Raw genomic sequence first — 15911 nt, 5'->3', positions numbered from 1 at the left:
TCTCTCGTTGACGTCAAATTAAAATTCCGGATACTACGGATAAAAGCAGGAGTGCTCCCGGACAAATGAAATTAGGACAACTGAAATTTCTTTTTATTGAAAAGAAACGTGAAATGGGCATTTTAAGTTATATATCCTTCAGAAATTAAAATTCATGACTTTGTATTTTTTTACCTTAAATTCAATGTCTTAAATTCAAATAAATGTCTGCATTAACAGCCTGTGCTTCTAAATTAGATTAGGTAATTCATTATTAAGGAATATTATATATTAGTAATTAATTATTTATAAATATTTGTTTACATTATTAAACTACAGTACAGTCAATTCATATATTTGTTTAATCTATTTATTAAAATAAATAATAAAATTATGTACTTTTAATCCTTACTAACAAGTCATAATTTATTTAATCATATTCTATAATTAAAATAAAATATTTGATAATTGTTTTAATATTAATAACAAAATACTTACTAATACTAACAACGGCATATACCACCTTATATGATTACAACACAGAATGATTGCAGAACAATCACTTTGGGAGAAACAAAAGGTAGCCGGGTAAGACCCCTCCTGGAGGCATGATTACAGTGAACTTGAAAAGCTATTGAGAAGAATGAAATGGCACAATATTTGCCTACAATAAAATACACAATGTATCTCAACCTTGACTGAAGGTCACGTCCCAAATAAGGGATTATGATACAATAACAAATCTGGGTTACGGTAAGGGTTGCTGCTTGATATGGTGTGTGGACTAAAACAGCCAGTAGGAAATAGGCATGGCATCATGATAAATAGGTGTCCACGTACTGATTGGGTGGTTGGCTGTGGTTACTAAGTAGGCTATGGCCCAGTTTGGGCACACATTATGACAGGCTATAAGTTCGCTGAGATGTCAGCCAGTCATCAGAAGGGTGTTAAGAAGGTTAGTGGAGAGTAGCCTAGGATCATCTGAGTGCTAAACACAACAGTTGCTCACAAGCAGTGTCATTATTCACTTAGACAGCTAAAGGTAGGGGTCGCCTTTACATGCAAGAGCTCCGTCACATTGGACAGTGATTCAATTCCATTGGATTTTATATTTCATTTTGCTTTGTTGAATAAAATGTAAGTACTGGAAAATTTCTTTACAATATTAAACTAGTAAAAAATAAATATTTTTTTTATAATATCAATATGTAATATAAGTTTTCTACTGCAGAACATAGTAATGTTGTTTGTTTATTTTACAAACTGATAAAATTAAAATCTTTTTATTTATTTACTTTTTTTGCAACCACTGATTTTAAATTTGAAGAAATTTGGTGTACAACTAAAAAATAATAAACCAAGTTTTTAAAAACAATTGTTTAGATACGTACAATTTCCCTGTCTCATTAATAGACAGTGGTTGTTGACCAAGAAAGGTTGATATTAATGATTGTCACTTATCGAGTCGTGGAAACTCGGGAAGTTCAGACATTTATACCCACTTGAAGGGAATTAAAGATTATTTGAAATTTCCAATAACATAAACTATAACTTTGTTTTATTTCCTGCATTTTTAAGCAGATTTCAAAGTTATATTTCTAAAGTTTTTGAATCCTTTTAAAGTTCATGTATGAACAATATCAGAAATGTTTTAAGGTATAAAACAACATTGCTAAGATTAATATTAATAACATTAAGATTTGGTTACATTTGTTTTAAAATTGGACACAATTGTAACCAACCTGGAAAATTCCAATTACATTTCTTGGCATGAATCTCAAATACCAATGCAGGAAAGTAACACCTTAGTATTTATTGTGTTCATTTCAAATTATCTTTTCCATTTATTATTTAAATTTCAATACTATACACTTATTAATTTTTAATATAATAATTTATACTAAAACATAGAGACCCACTTTAGGCAAATTTATATTGTATGCTATAAAATAAATGTATACAGCATTAGTCAATTCCCGTTTACCAATGGACGGGAAACATTTAAATAACATGATTGACGGAAAAAAAAATTTTTATTGTATGAGGTATTTGGCCGTGCAAAAAAATTGCCGTTCAAACATAGGTTACAGTAAGTGATAAAGTTAGGTCTTTTGGTTATAGGAGATACAAATGTTTGGCTTAGTGCTATTATAACATAAGATTATTATTTTAAAATGACATAATGGTCTTATTTGCCAGTTTATCACAGAATCCTCTACAATGTGTGTAAAACATAGAACAACCATACATCAATTTGTTTGTACAGTATATTACTTTTTTTTCCACAAGTCTGATCACGGACGGTCAGTCGCTCTCAAGCCGAAAGGGTAGAGAGAAGCGATTGTGTTTACACTAGATAAGATATTAATCTAGATAAGATATTAATCAAACTGCATTCGCAAACGCTCTCGATGCGACCTAGAGGTCAGTATACCTCATAGCTAGCCCATTGGTTTTTATAACTGAGCATAGAGTGGATCGTCGACACAACACTGTTAAAAGAATTTTCTTTTTTATATATTTTGAATAAAAGAAATAGAATAAGAAACATACTGAAGCAAGGTATTTACCTACTGTACATTTTTTTAATTAATTATAAATAAAATGTGTTATTGATAATTCATTAATATGATAAAATATGTACACATTTAATGTAAAAAAAAGATTATTATATTATTGAAAGTAAGAATAATTTTTAATAAAAAAAAAAACCATTCTATTACTTTTCAAAAACTGTTTAAAATTAAAAAGCAGAGCGTCATATGCAATACATAATTAAAAGTGATTAATAAACGGAAGTAAAATGTAATATAAGTCATCGGTAAAATACTTATTATCTTTAACATGATTAATATCATTGGGTAATAGGTTATCTCATTGACAAGTTTTATAATTAATTTTTGTGGATTCGGTTACAGTAGAGCCAGGGACAGCACATTTGAAACAACAAAGTAGGGGTGTGTAATAGGGGTTAGACATAGTAATAAAACATATATATGGCCACTTTGTTTCACAGGAAAGTTTCCCCTTAATAAAGGTGTCGCCTGAATAGCGGTGTCGCAACCAAAGAAGGTGTTTTTTAATGAACTGTATTAAAATTATTTGTGGCATGAACTAACGTATTTGTAATCTAGATAAAAATGATTTAACAGTTTAAAAAATGTCCAAATAAATGTTCAACAAATAAAATGTCCATTTGCATTGCTTAATGGTTGTCAAAAAGTTAGCAGAACCAACTTAATGAAACTGACACAGACTACATATTATATTTCATCCATAAAATATGGCTAATTAATTTAATTATAATGATCCAATTACGATACCAATTTATAAGAAATGGCCGTGGGGTGTATTTAATAATAAACGAATGTGAAATGGTTGCAATGGCATTAGAGTTTTGAAGAAGCGAGGACATAACTGCATCAATCATCAAAATGTTTTATACTGTCCGGTAAAATGTCAAGAAAGATAATTTCCTGATGACGGAAGATAGACACTTTGATGAGAGACAGGGCATTATGTTAATTGGTGTAACGGTTGGGTGCATTCATAACAACTATAACACAATAAATATGTATGTTTAATCATTTTTATAACTAAATGGGGCCCGTTGTATTCAAAACAACTAGATGGTTGAACTTAGTTCTATCTACAGTATCTAACACTTTATATTAATAATACTACACTAATTATGTTTGTAATTTTTATATCTAGACTAAATGGGGCCTTTCGTATTCAAAACAACTAGTGGTTGAATTTACTTAGTCTACAGTATAGTATCTGTTTTAGACCACTTCAAAATTTTTTATCTTTAATAAACCGAATAAATCATATCAAAGTACTTTTGGTTATTCCTTCTTCATTAAATTATGTGGGCGGGAAAGTATGTTATTACCTAATAACAATTATTAATTCAAATAAAGTTAGATCAAATTTGAGAGCATAAATACCTCTTTTATCTAGTCTATTGTATTGTTGCAATGTTTTCTAAATACAATATTAGTTATTAATTTAATTTTCAGATGTAAGTACATTGAGAACACAAATTTAAGTAATTCTTGGGTGGGACTCGGACCCACGACCTCCAGATCACTAGCCTGGCTTTCAAACCTCTAGACCACGAGCTTGCTAAACTCTGACGCACAATGAACACAATTACAATACTTTCATTTATTTTTTAACATTGTTAAGGAAGCAATAAGTTTATTGTTATTTGACGTCATCAATACCTAACTGTTTGTTTATGTAGGTTGTTTACTAAATATCATACTTTTATTCAAATCTTTAATAGTAAAGGAAACAAAAACATTTAACATCAAATAGCATTCAATTTCGTTCGTTGACATCAACTTTTGATTGATTGATTGATTGTCTGAATTGCCCAAATCCTTCTTGACCAAACCAGTAATGTCTGAAATTTCTAAAACTAATTCTTAGAATATTTAATGGGTAAAAGTGCTGCCTATTATGACTGTAGTTTATATCCTTGTTGACTATTTTAAAGAATCTCAGAAGTAGGTCTGCGTGAGGCTAAAACCACCCAGGTCAACGACACAAAATGCAATGACCACCTATATAATCACAGTTACTATTTTTAATAATTCTTGTTATATTATAGATACATTAAATCATGCTATACAAATATGTTATCATTAATATGCAATTACATTTTTATTGCTATAGTAATGTAACAACTTATTAATATATTTAAAATAGTCTTCAAAAGTTATTACCAAGTTTTCTAATTTGTTTTTGCAACTTTTTTAGTGATGATTATGAAAAAAAAGACAATGTTTTAAATTATTATAAAAAAAAAATAAACTAAAATAACTGTATTTTTATTAAAGCCTATCAAACAATTTTATTGTGAAAAATAAAGATATAAAAATAAATAATAATTTATATTAATGTTGTATTTTATTACTAGATATATTAATTATTAATTAATTATATTAGTTTATATTAAATATTATAATAGTTGTATTATTATGTAGTCAAAATTTGAATGACTACAGTACAGTTTTTTTATATAGCAAAAAACTTTTTAAAGTTTTTAAGCAATAGAGGGCAGCAGACATATTTTATTATGATGTGTACATCACTATTATACCATGGAGGAAAACATCCATGATCATACCTTGTGTAAAAAGTAATATTATAATATGAACAAGCATACTATAATAATATTTATTTGTTTTATAAATACTTTATTATTATTTTTTGTTCATAACCAAGAAGAAAGAATATCAGTGACATTTTTTTTGTTAAAATGTACCTTCTTCCAAAATACCACCTGATGCATGTAAAGCACTTCGGAAAGATGCTATATAAATACTAATAGTTTTTAATGCATTTAAATTCTTTCAGATTAAATTTGAATACTGAAGATTGTTACTCCTGTAAACCACCTGCATGATGATCCTTGCAGCGTCAGTGTGTGGATCTGCTCTGTGCGCAATGTACTATTTAAAAGAACAGTATGATTACAACATCCGGAGGTTACCGCCAGGACCGTCGTCTTTCCCCATTATTGGTAACGCATTAAGTATTAGTATGAAGAATCCGCATTTAAGTATGATAGAACTCGCAAAACGATATGGAGACATTTTCAGTTTTAAATTGGGATCGAAACGGGTAGTTGTTCTGAACAGTGCAGATGTGATAAAAGAGGCATACAGCGGTATTGAGATCTGTAATAGGCCGCAGATTTACTCTTTAGAATTTCTTGTAAATGGAAAGGGGTTCATGACGTGCACGGACCACAGACAATGGAAACTGCACATGATGCTATGCAAGAACGCCATGAGGGTTATCAACAACACAAGCCTCGGAAACAAAATCACAATGGAAACGACGTCATTGGTAAAACAATTTGCCAGTCGCAATTCAAAACCTTTCAACCCTAAAGAGGACTTGCACTTAGCGTCCTTAAACATTCTATGCAATCTCGTGTTTGGAGAGCGGTACGAGCGTGGCGACCCAGAACTGACGGAAATCTTGGACTACTCGGCAGAAATTATGAAAGTTATCTCGCCGATACATCCGGTAAACACGTTGCCATGGTTGCGACATTTTCCCAACAAATGGTTTGATGCGCTTTTTAAAGCAAAAGATAAACGCGATAAGATTCTCATGAAGAAATACATTCAGCATTTCGCAACATTTGACGAGGAGAACATACGTGATATGTTAGATGCGCTTTTAAGCGCGACCAAGGAAGCAACACGGAACAAGGACAATGAATCTCTTAGTCTCCTGACACCAGAACACGTCATTATTAACATGTGGCTTATATTCTTTGCAGGTAACCTCATTAAAATTATGTTTCTATTTTAATCTAATTTTTATTTAAGAATGAGATGTTCTGTTGGTGCCATACATTGCTTATGTTTAAAAAAAACTTTAAACTTAACAAACTTTACTACGCTATTAAAAAAAACAATTGAAAAACATTTCTCTGTGTGTTGATCAATGGTTACTCTACAAAGGACATATAATGGAACAGACTTGTACTTAAATTGTAATAGGTCACCCACTATAAAGAAGAAATACATTTTTCTAAGTTACCTACTGAAAATTTAAATATACTGTATATAACAATAACTAAATACCAAAATGTGGCCTTAAAAATGCAAAACTAATAATGAGTACATGATTGCATTCTATAGGGACAGACACGACTGCTAACACTCTGCTATGGGCATTGCTGTACATGGCAGCATTTCCAAAGAAACAGGCTCTCATACACGATGAACTGGATAGGGTTGTTGGACCAAATGGACAACTGAACTTGGAACATAGGCCAGATATGCCATACCTTGGTAAGAATAGTTAAAAGTATTGAATTTAATTAATTTGAGTTAAATCGACATAATTTTGAGTAAAAAGTAATTGATTATAAAACAAAACTTTTTGTGACAACAAAAATCTAAATAACAATTTTAGTGACATTGACAATGATAATATATATAAAATATGATAATTAAATTGGTGACAATGTCAATCTAAACAATTTTTGGCGACAATGACAATCTCAATACCAATTTTTTGGTGACAATGACAATTCCCATAAAAGGCAGCACAACAGCAATTGGAACATTTTTACTTCATTCTTCAAGCATGATATCTCTAAGGCATGACGTTTAAGAATCTTATCCAATGCATGATATAGTAAATTAGTACACAGAAAATAAATTACTGTAATTACTTGCATGTACTATCAATTGAATATTAGAAATTCTGTAATTAACATTTTTATAAACTGAACAGTATCTATTAGATTGCTTGATTAAAGACTGGTGGGAAGTATATGGAATGTATAACAATGTACAATCTAAACTGTGTTGTAGAGACAGTAAATAATGACACTATCACAACACTAGTGGCTATGTAGGCATGTGCAATCAATTGTGAATTATCTAATCTAAATATTTCTAATGGAAAATACTACAGTGTATGTTATTATATTGTCTATACTAAGCATAGTTTGCATGATGGCATGTCTTGTAAAATCTGACATTCTTTCTATCTGATCATTTATCTCCTTCAAAAACTTTGCAGAAGCAACCGTCTATGAGATTCTTCGCTACAGTTCTCTTACTATATTGGGAGTTCCACATGCTGCAGCAAGAGACACTAATGTTCGAGGATTTCACATACCGAAAGGTGGGAAATTATCATGTTCATTCCTGCTAACACCACTAACAAACATTGTTTACTAATTTTGTTATCCTACAGAGGCAGCGATACTGGAATGTTTCAGATCAACTATCGAGTTTGGTCTGCCGCACGCAGCATCGATGAACACAGAATTAAGAGGTTTTTACATACCTAAAGGTAGCAAAGGGCAAGCAGATCTCTTCCAACAAATTTGTCTATATATAATATTTGTCATTCTCTGTAAATGTCTGTATAACCTACAGTAGATAGATTGCTTTACAATATGTTAATATATTCTTGTCCCGAATTTGCATATTCAAATTAGCATATTGTAATTTGCATATCCTAATTTCATGTTTGTTTGTTGTATTTTTTGGACTATGGGTTTCTAAATTTAGCATTAATTGTAAAATTCTTATTCTTACTTAGAATATACTGTTATTAGAGCATGAAGTATGTTATTTTTTTATGTCGTCAATGACGTCCATTTAAAAAGTCATCTCCTAGATTTCTTTTGTGTAAAACCAGTTAACTGTCTATTATAATATTTAACTTATTTTACAATTTCTCCAACAGTAGAACACTAGATTAGAAATATTATGCATGAATGTTATTATAAGTCTGTTGTTCTATTATACAGTAATATTCTTTGTGTTAATAAAGTGTCATTTGAACTCTTAGTATGTCCTTACTGTAGTATGTAAATTCTAACTAATGTACTGAACTAAATACTGTGTATGATTTTTAAATCCTAAATTCATACTTTAATATTAAAAACAAAATTGATCATTATATTATTAGTAAAAATTATTATAAAAATAGCTCCATCAAAAATTATAATCACATTCTAATAGTTACAGTATAAAACCTGATTTACTGCATAACTTTTTACATTTAATTTGATGTTTAAAAATTATATAATATAAAAAATGTCATCTACTGTAAATATGCAGGAGATATTAGTTTACTTTACTGTATTGGAAGTGATTTCAATATTTACATTTTTTTCAAATTACTTATTTGAATACATATATGAATTCCAGGACCTCATGCTAAATGCTAAATTAATAATATATTGTCTTATTTTAGGAACACAAGTCCTGGCAAACATTTGGGCTGTTCACCACGACGAGGAAGCTTGGGACAGACCTCATGAATTCCTACCGGAACGATTCTTAAACAGCGAAGGAAAGATGAAAAAGCCATCAGAATTCCCTCACTTTATGCCGTTTTCAACCGGTAGACGTATTTGTATTGGAAAGAACATCGCAAAGTGCGAGTTATTCTTGTTGATTGGGAACTTACTGCAAGAGTACACGTTCAGAATGCCAGACAACGTGGAGCCGGATTTGGAAGGAGAAGTAACATTTTCGTTAGTACCAAAACCATATGAAATAGTGGCTGAACCGCGGATCAAACCAGAGCCATAAAGAACAAGCTCGGTTGAATAAGTATTAACACAAAAACATGATACACTAACCTCCCAAGTAAAGAACTAACCTTGTTTACATTTTAATAGTTTAATTTAAACAATATAGCAACACGTTCTAAAAGTAAATTTAATACTTTATAGAATTTTCAATTACATTAAAAGTTGTAATAAACAAATTATTATATTAATTATTATATAAATATTCGATCCAATAATCAAGTTTGTTTTTCTTTAAAATGTATAGTATAGTAAATAAAATAATTTTCTTTAAAAACAAAATGGCAGTAGCGCCCCTACTGTACCTTGATTCAAACACCTTGTTTTAGTTAGGTCAAAGGTCATCACTATAGCGAATAATTGCAACATTAAATGTCAGAGTGATTATATCTTGTTTTAAATTCAACATTTTTGTTTTGAAACTAATTATTTATTTGAATATCATACTTTTTATGCTGATATAATTTTACATCCAAAATGTATTGTAATATTATCTAAATTATATAAAAGTGTAGTTCAATCATAAAAACATACTGTACAGTAGACCAACATACCTTGGGGTTGGCCTTATTTCTCCTTGTTTGTTAAACAAGGGAACCTTAATATGTGTCACCACCTAAATAGGGGTGTCACCACCTAAATAGGGATGTCGTTTTCAGTATTCACGTTAATAAAAGTGGCAAAAAATAACCTTTAACCTTTGATTACATCTTGCTTTTTTCATAAAAATATTTAAAATTGATTTATGATCATCAGGTAACTATTTACTACATTTATAATCATTATATTATAATATTAATATATTATCAAAATCAAGAATATTGTATATTTTGCATTAAACATTAACAATTATGAATAACAAACATTAAATATAAACGTGGTAAAAGCATGCAGACAGTCAAAAGTTTACATTACACATAGATAGTATGGTAGAAAATAATGAGCAACCTGACATGAAAGTACAATTGGAATCCATTGTTCGATCCAGTACAAGTTGGCTGGACAAATCAGACAGTCCCACAACAACCCATAACAGGCCTATACTGTAAAACCTGCCATCAAATTCCTTTTAGTTTTTACAAAAAGATACGAAGAAGATACTAATTAGGTTTTACAAAACATTCAAAAATCTTTAAAACAAGGTTTATATGGCTAATAAAATTTGAATTCGGGCCAGTAAATTTGAATTCGGGGAAGTACTGTAAATTTGAATTCGGGCTAGTACAAAACTAATCTACTGGCCCAATAAGTCATTCAAATATAACCTTAAGTACAACCCCTAAGAATCAGTGTAATTTCATGTCATGTTGAGAACATTTTCTATCATACCAAACACTCCTGTAAATTAAACACATCAAAATTAAGATATTCACTGGTTTAGTAACACATGCGACACTGCAGTGATTTGGCCTAGATTCAAACTTTCATTAAATTTTCAAAGGTATTAAATTGTTAAACATCATGCATTGAACAATATTTAATTAAACATTATTTAATGTAACAAAATGCATGAGCTTGTATATGTTGACCACACAGTTTTATGTAAAACTACCAATAAAATAGTTTATACCTTAAACATTGTTTTTGAGATATTAAGTAATGTCTAAAGCTCTGGTATTAACATAATGGGAAGAGATAAAGGGTGGAAGGGGATATAGGGTGGAATGGGATATAATGGGTGGTAAGAGTCTGAGATAGAGGGGATAGACTCAGAGGGTGGGAGGGATAGGGAGTGGCAGGGGATAGAGGGTGGCATGAAACAGATGGGCGGGGATAGAGGGTGGGAGGATATAGAGGGTGGGAAGAGATACAAGGGATAGAGGATGGCAGGGGTAATTGGGTAGGAGAAGATAGAATAAAGTGTAGAAGGGGATACAAGTAGGAGGAGGGAAATGGATTTTCAAAGGCCATACTATAGTATTTACAGTACAGTATGTGTGTACTTAAAAACAGGTGGGATGTTGATTTACCTCCAAGATATGGTTAATATTGAGTCTCTTGCACTATTAATTTGATTGTCCCTTTAAACTTTGAGACAATATTTATTATCTTCATTGTGAATTATTAATGCCAGAAAAGAATAAATTATATATATTTGATTTTATTACTGAAAACTTCAAAACATTCCAATTTCTGTTTATAAGTAGAATAAGGCAGTATTTTAAAACTATTTAGAAATTAATAAATCTGTAAAAAAAGAATAAGATACTTATATAATGGTTTTGGAAATTTAATTTTACATGTGTATTCATTTTAAAATAGGTCATTGCTACCAATAAAATAATGAAACTAAACAAAATTTGATATACAGTAAATTGATTGTTTTTATGATGGGTTAGAAATTACTGTTTAAATAACAGTGATTTATTCTTGTACAAAATTAAGGTGTAATTAATTCTATAAAAAAAAATAATAATACTACACAGAGAAAAACATATATTATTAAATTTTGTATTATCTATAATATTATGTAAAAAGAATGTTTATTCAGATTAATTGTAAATCAATTTTGTGAAAGTATTAATTAGTATTATTATTGCATTGTAAATACAATTTATTATAATAATTATTTCCCATTTTTATCTTAAAATATAATATAATCGTGTATAGTTTTGAAAATTCTAGGCATATGATGTACAGTAAGGCAACACTTTTATAAAGAAAATTTTCTTAAGTCTTGATAAAGAAAGTTGTCTGAGTGAGAGCCAAATCACTTAACATCTTCTGGTCATTTTAGTAGGCCTATCAATGGTAATGTAATCATATAAATTTAATTATTATCTACGGTATGCGTTTGTATAATTCTATACTCTGTGATTGTACACATAAACCATTGATTTTGAATATACTGTACAGTATAAATCGCCCATTTAAAAAAAAGATAACTTTTCAAACTTTTCTATGATAGTAAACTACAATATAAAACAAAAAACATCACCTTTATCAAACCAAAAGAATTTGAAAAAAAGATTTTTGGAGAATTTACTTTACTGTACGTACTACACTACTGTACTTTTTTAATTTTTAATTTTTTGTTATTTTATTGAAGTATTTATACATAATAAAATAAAAAGATAGAATGACAAATTATGTATTATTATTTATTAATTGTTGATAGGATACCAAGTGTGTGAGACATATTTGTTAATGTCAAGATAGTCAGGAAAGTGGGATAAACTAACTGTAAATAATGCAAATTATTTTGGCGGCCATGTTGAAAAAGTAAAAACTTTGGCACAGACCATTAAGTTAAATAGGGGTGTTTCACAAGGTGAAAAGCAAGGCTTGCTGGGATAATTAAACAATGCAAGTTATTACCTCCAATTAAAGACCACTTGCAAGTAAAGACAATAGTAAAGTTGATTTCAATGTTTTTACACCCAGAAGTTCAGAGCATTGTTCAGAAATAAACATTGCAGAACAATGTAATAGAGAGTATATTTGGTATTAAACAAATTACCAATATTCATTCATTGTAAGTAAGTAAAAAATTGATTAATGCAAGCCAGACATGCATGTTAAACTTAACTATTCTAAAAATAGGGAAATATTGTACCTACTGTATATTGGTATACTGTAAAACAAACTGTACGAGGTATAATAAAGGGAAAATAATTTTTAAAAATAAAAACAATTACCTTTGGTCTCATTGTCTCACCAGTTGTCTTGATCTTAAAGAAGCAAAGATTTTGAAAAAAAAAAAGGGTTTACTCATGTGAGCTTCAGTAGGACCTCTATCGGTACTCAACAAACAGCTCCTTTAAAAACTGTTTGGGTGTGCCAAAGAAGGGTTTCTACTGCAGTAGTATTGGCACAGTATCTAAAAAATAGCTGCAGCAACATGAGATTATCGATGGTAATTTTTTTTCAACACTGTCCTGATAAACAGATGGCAATATATTCACAGGACAAATGTACACACAAAATACTGTACTGTACATAAACAAAATTATAACATGCTTTTGAGAGTGGAGTTCAGTCATCAATCCTGACAGGATTTGAACCAATCACCCCAGGATTGGTAGGCGGAACGCCTTAACCACAAAGCTACAACTCTACATCAATTACAGTAGTATGTTTACACAATGAATGCAATTAGTTGAAATTAAATATTACATACAATGGGACAAGAAAAAAAAGGTCTGTATTGTTGACGGAATGAGATAGAAACGTTGGTTTTCTAGTTTGTTATTGGGGAAAAAACCTGACAAATGACAGAATTGTGGCACTGAGAGAAAGTCACCACCTTTTGTCACTTTTAAAGTGACAAAGGCAGTCTTAAATGACACTAAATATGTGGCGTTATTTCTCAATAAATAACCTCAAACAATCAAAACACTCGAAGTTGAGAAATACTTCTTTCTCAAGTTACCAACAAAACCATGCTATGCTTTAATTAATTACAACAAACAAACAGGAGGTACAGTTTAATGTAAATCAAGAAAACCTCCCCAGTAGTGTATAGAATTGATTTTCCATTTTTTTGTTGTCCATGATTACAGTAGAAAAACATACTGTACCCTGTATTGTACTGTATACTATTGTATGTCATAATACCATGGCAAACCTTACATTGTTACATACAGTATGCGGCTTCGGAGAGGGAGAGGGGTTTGGGGAAGTAATGCAAAAGATAAGACATTTAGAATTAAGTTTCAGCATTCAATTACAATGTTTAGGCCCTTGGCTCCCCCTATATTACAAAATCCTTGATCCTCCACTCTGTGTTAAAGGCAATGTTTATACATCATGCTTTATTTAACAAATATTGTTACAAATATGCCATTCAAAATAATAATAATAATAAAAAAATGGGTTAAGTATACAAAATTAATACTGCAATATAGTACAAAGAAATTCTTATTATTTTAAACATAAGATGCTATATGGTTAAAGCACATCATTGTTACTAGTAGAATCACAATACAATTTCAAAAGCATAATTTGTACAAAACTTGTTGCACATTCTTGATATGGTTTACAGTATGTATCATTATCCACGTTTTACAAAAATTATATAGAGAAATATAGAAAGAAAATATTTTACAAAAAGTACACAACATGCTGGTATTTTATCAAAAAATTTATTATACAAAACAAATCATAAAGGATCAAAAAGAAACAAAATTTTTCACTGCTTATCAAAAATACTGTAGTACAAGATTAAAAACTGTATAGAGGGCTCACTTGCAAATAAAATGCATTGGTTTAATTCAGAACTGGAAATGGATTTGCAAGTAAAGGTACAAAAGTGGTATAGAATAATTGTAGAGTATACATTAAAACAAAGGTCTTGATCTGACAGGGACAGGGAAGGTAAGAGTAAGAATATTTTTCAGAAACCCATTGACGATAGGCTTCTGATTTACTATTTTCCTTTCAATTGACGGTTTTATCAGGTAAATTATTTTTTTCTGATCAAATTTTTGTCAAAATTGAATAACTATACTATATTAAAATGTCATATTCACCAAAAAGTTTGTTTTATCTTTTTTTATCTGGGTGAACAATAAGCTAGAAAAAAGTTTATAAAAAAGAGAATTATTTTTAATTTATATCAAAATAATTAAACGGTAAACACTTCATAAAATAAACAATTTAATCTTATAAATATTAGTAATTTTTAAGGTCAATTTGATAATGTACATTTAATAAACACAAAGGATCATAAGTAGTACTAAATGCTGTTGTCTTTTACTTTTGGCATACAGACGAGCATTTTGTACATGCACACATGCTCATAGACAACAACTTGTAGCATCACATCAATCAATATAGTACCTGCTTGCTAGTGGAAGTTGATGTAGAACTAGAACTTGTTGATGTGCTTGCTTTTGTTGACTCCTTGAGAAGAATAAACAGATTATAATAGTACAACTATCCTATGATGTACCCGGTGTATTCCGTTACTTGCTTTCATTTTTTCCCTTTGAACTTCTTTAATAGATTGTTTGGTAATGGTAACTTAAACTATTCTTTTTTCATTTAAAAAAATCAATTATTTATTTTTCATACAATATTTATTGAACGCTCACTGGCTAAACCCAGTGGGCTCCAGAGCTTAAGGGGCCCTCTAGCATGTGTGCAGCCCCAATACAACTTACTCAGCGTTGGAGGGCCCCTTAGGAGTGTAAACCACTGGACTAGGCCCTAGGTGTTTATGCCTTGGCCTGTTGAAAACTGGACTTCTTGACTATCCTCTTTTATTTGCACTACTAAGCCTAAGTAGAATCCTTTTATTTGATTGAGACAGCCAAAAAATAGAATGGCAATCATCATGATGACAATTTTATTGCCAAGTTAATATCAATTCAAAGCAAAAACCAAAAATGATTAATAATTATTAATACAGAAACACAACATAAATAAATGGTTCGTCATTTTTTTATTATTTAATATAACTCATTGTATTACGAATCAAATGTAGGCTGGCAATATTTATGAAAGAACGCAATAATTTAATTTCTAATCACGCTAGGCCCCAATGAGTTCACAAACGATAGTACAATGCAGTTTATCAACAATCCACCACGCGCCCTTTGTGAGGTCTAACCGACCTTTTGTTTAGCTAACCAACCGAGACAAAGAAAGTCTAGGCCTAGAGATGAACCTGATTTTGAAGCTCTCTGTACAAAAAATTACAAATAAAAAACAGGTTATTTTTCTTACCGGATATCCTCCTGGGAACTGCCTCATCGGGGAACCAGATGGAGGTTGTGGAGTTGGAAATCTTGGTTGTGGAATTGGACCATTTCCCGACATGAACGGATTGGCGGCCATTTTGAAAAAGTGAACACTTTGGCCAAGACCATTACATTTTAGGGGTGTTTTAGAAAACGAGGCA

At 30.3% G+C, this 15911-nt stretch overlaps 2 protein-coding genes across 15 annotated transcripts in view; one reads left to right on the top strand and one right to left on the bottom strand.

The window, feature by feature from the left end:
- The window catches only part of LOC144839841 (steroid 17-alpha-hydroxylase/17,20 lyase-like), a 36062-nt gene extending 25347 nt beyond the window's left edge, over positions 1-10715 (top strand). For 2 of the 5 annotated variants that reach the window (XM_078695395.1, XM_078695392.1), the window contains exons 2-5: positions 5347-6283; positions 6648-6800; positions 7540-7644; positions 8728-10715. In XM_078695395.1, coding sequence (XP_078551521.1) covers positions 5392-6283; positions 6648-6800; positions 7540-7644; positions 8728-9068 — 1491 coding nt within the window. In that variant the 5' untranslated portion in view covers positions 5347-5391 and the 3' untranslated portion in view covers positions 9069-10715. Of the gene's footprint in view, positions 1-554; positions 1117-5346; positions 6284-6647; positions 6801-7539; positions 7645-7716; positions 7816-8727 lie in introns of those variants that run through there. The other 3 variants (XM_078695396.1, XM_078695394.1, XM_078695391.1) reach the window with 3 other exon arrangements.
- The window catches only part of LOC144839840 (SWI/SNF-related matrix-associated actin-dependent regulator of chromatin subfamily D member 1-like), a 116271-nt gene extending 100388 nt beyond the window's left edge, over positions 1-15883 (bottom strand). For 6 of the 10 annotated variants that reach the window (XR_013611791.1, XR_013611790.1, XR_013611789.1 and 3 more), the window contains exons 1-3: positions 15737-15881; positions 14849-14911; positions 12706-12738 (exon numbers count right to left, since the gene is read on the bottom strand). Coding sequence is in view for 6 of the 10 variants with exons in the window: in XM_078695384.1 (XP_078551510.1) it covers positions 12706-12738; positions 14849-14911; positions 15737-15847 (207 nt within the window). In the remaining 4 variants the exon portion in view is untranslated. Of the gene's footprint in view, positions 1-12705; positions 12739-14848; positions 14912-15736 lie in introns of all 10 variants that reach the window. The other 4 variants (XM_078695387.1, XM_078695389.1, XM_078695390.1 and 1 more) reach the window with 4 other exon arrangements.
- Positions 15884-15911: the final 28 nt, after the last annotated feature.

The sequence above is a fragment of the Antedon bifida genome, chromosome 4, assembly GCF_963402885.1.
Source record: "Antedon bifida chromosome 4, ecAntBifi1.1, whole genome shotgun sequence".
Lineage (NCBI taxonomy): Eukaryota > Metazoa > Echinodermata > Crinoidea > Comatulida > Antedonidae > Antedon > Antedon bifida.
This window is presented reverse-complemented; position numbering and strand designations above follow the sequence as displayed.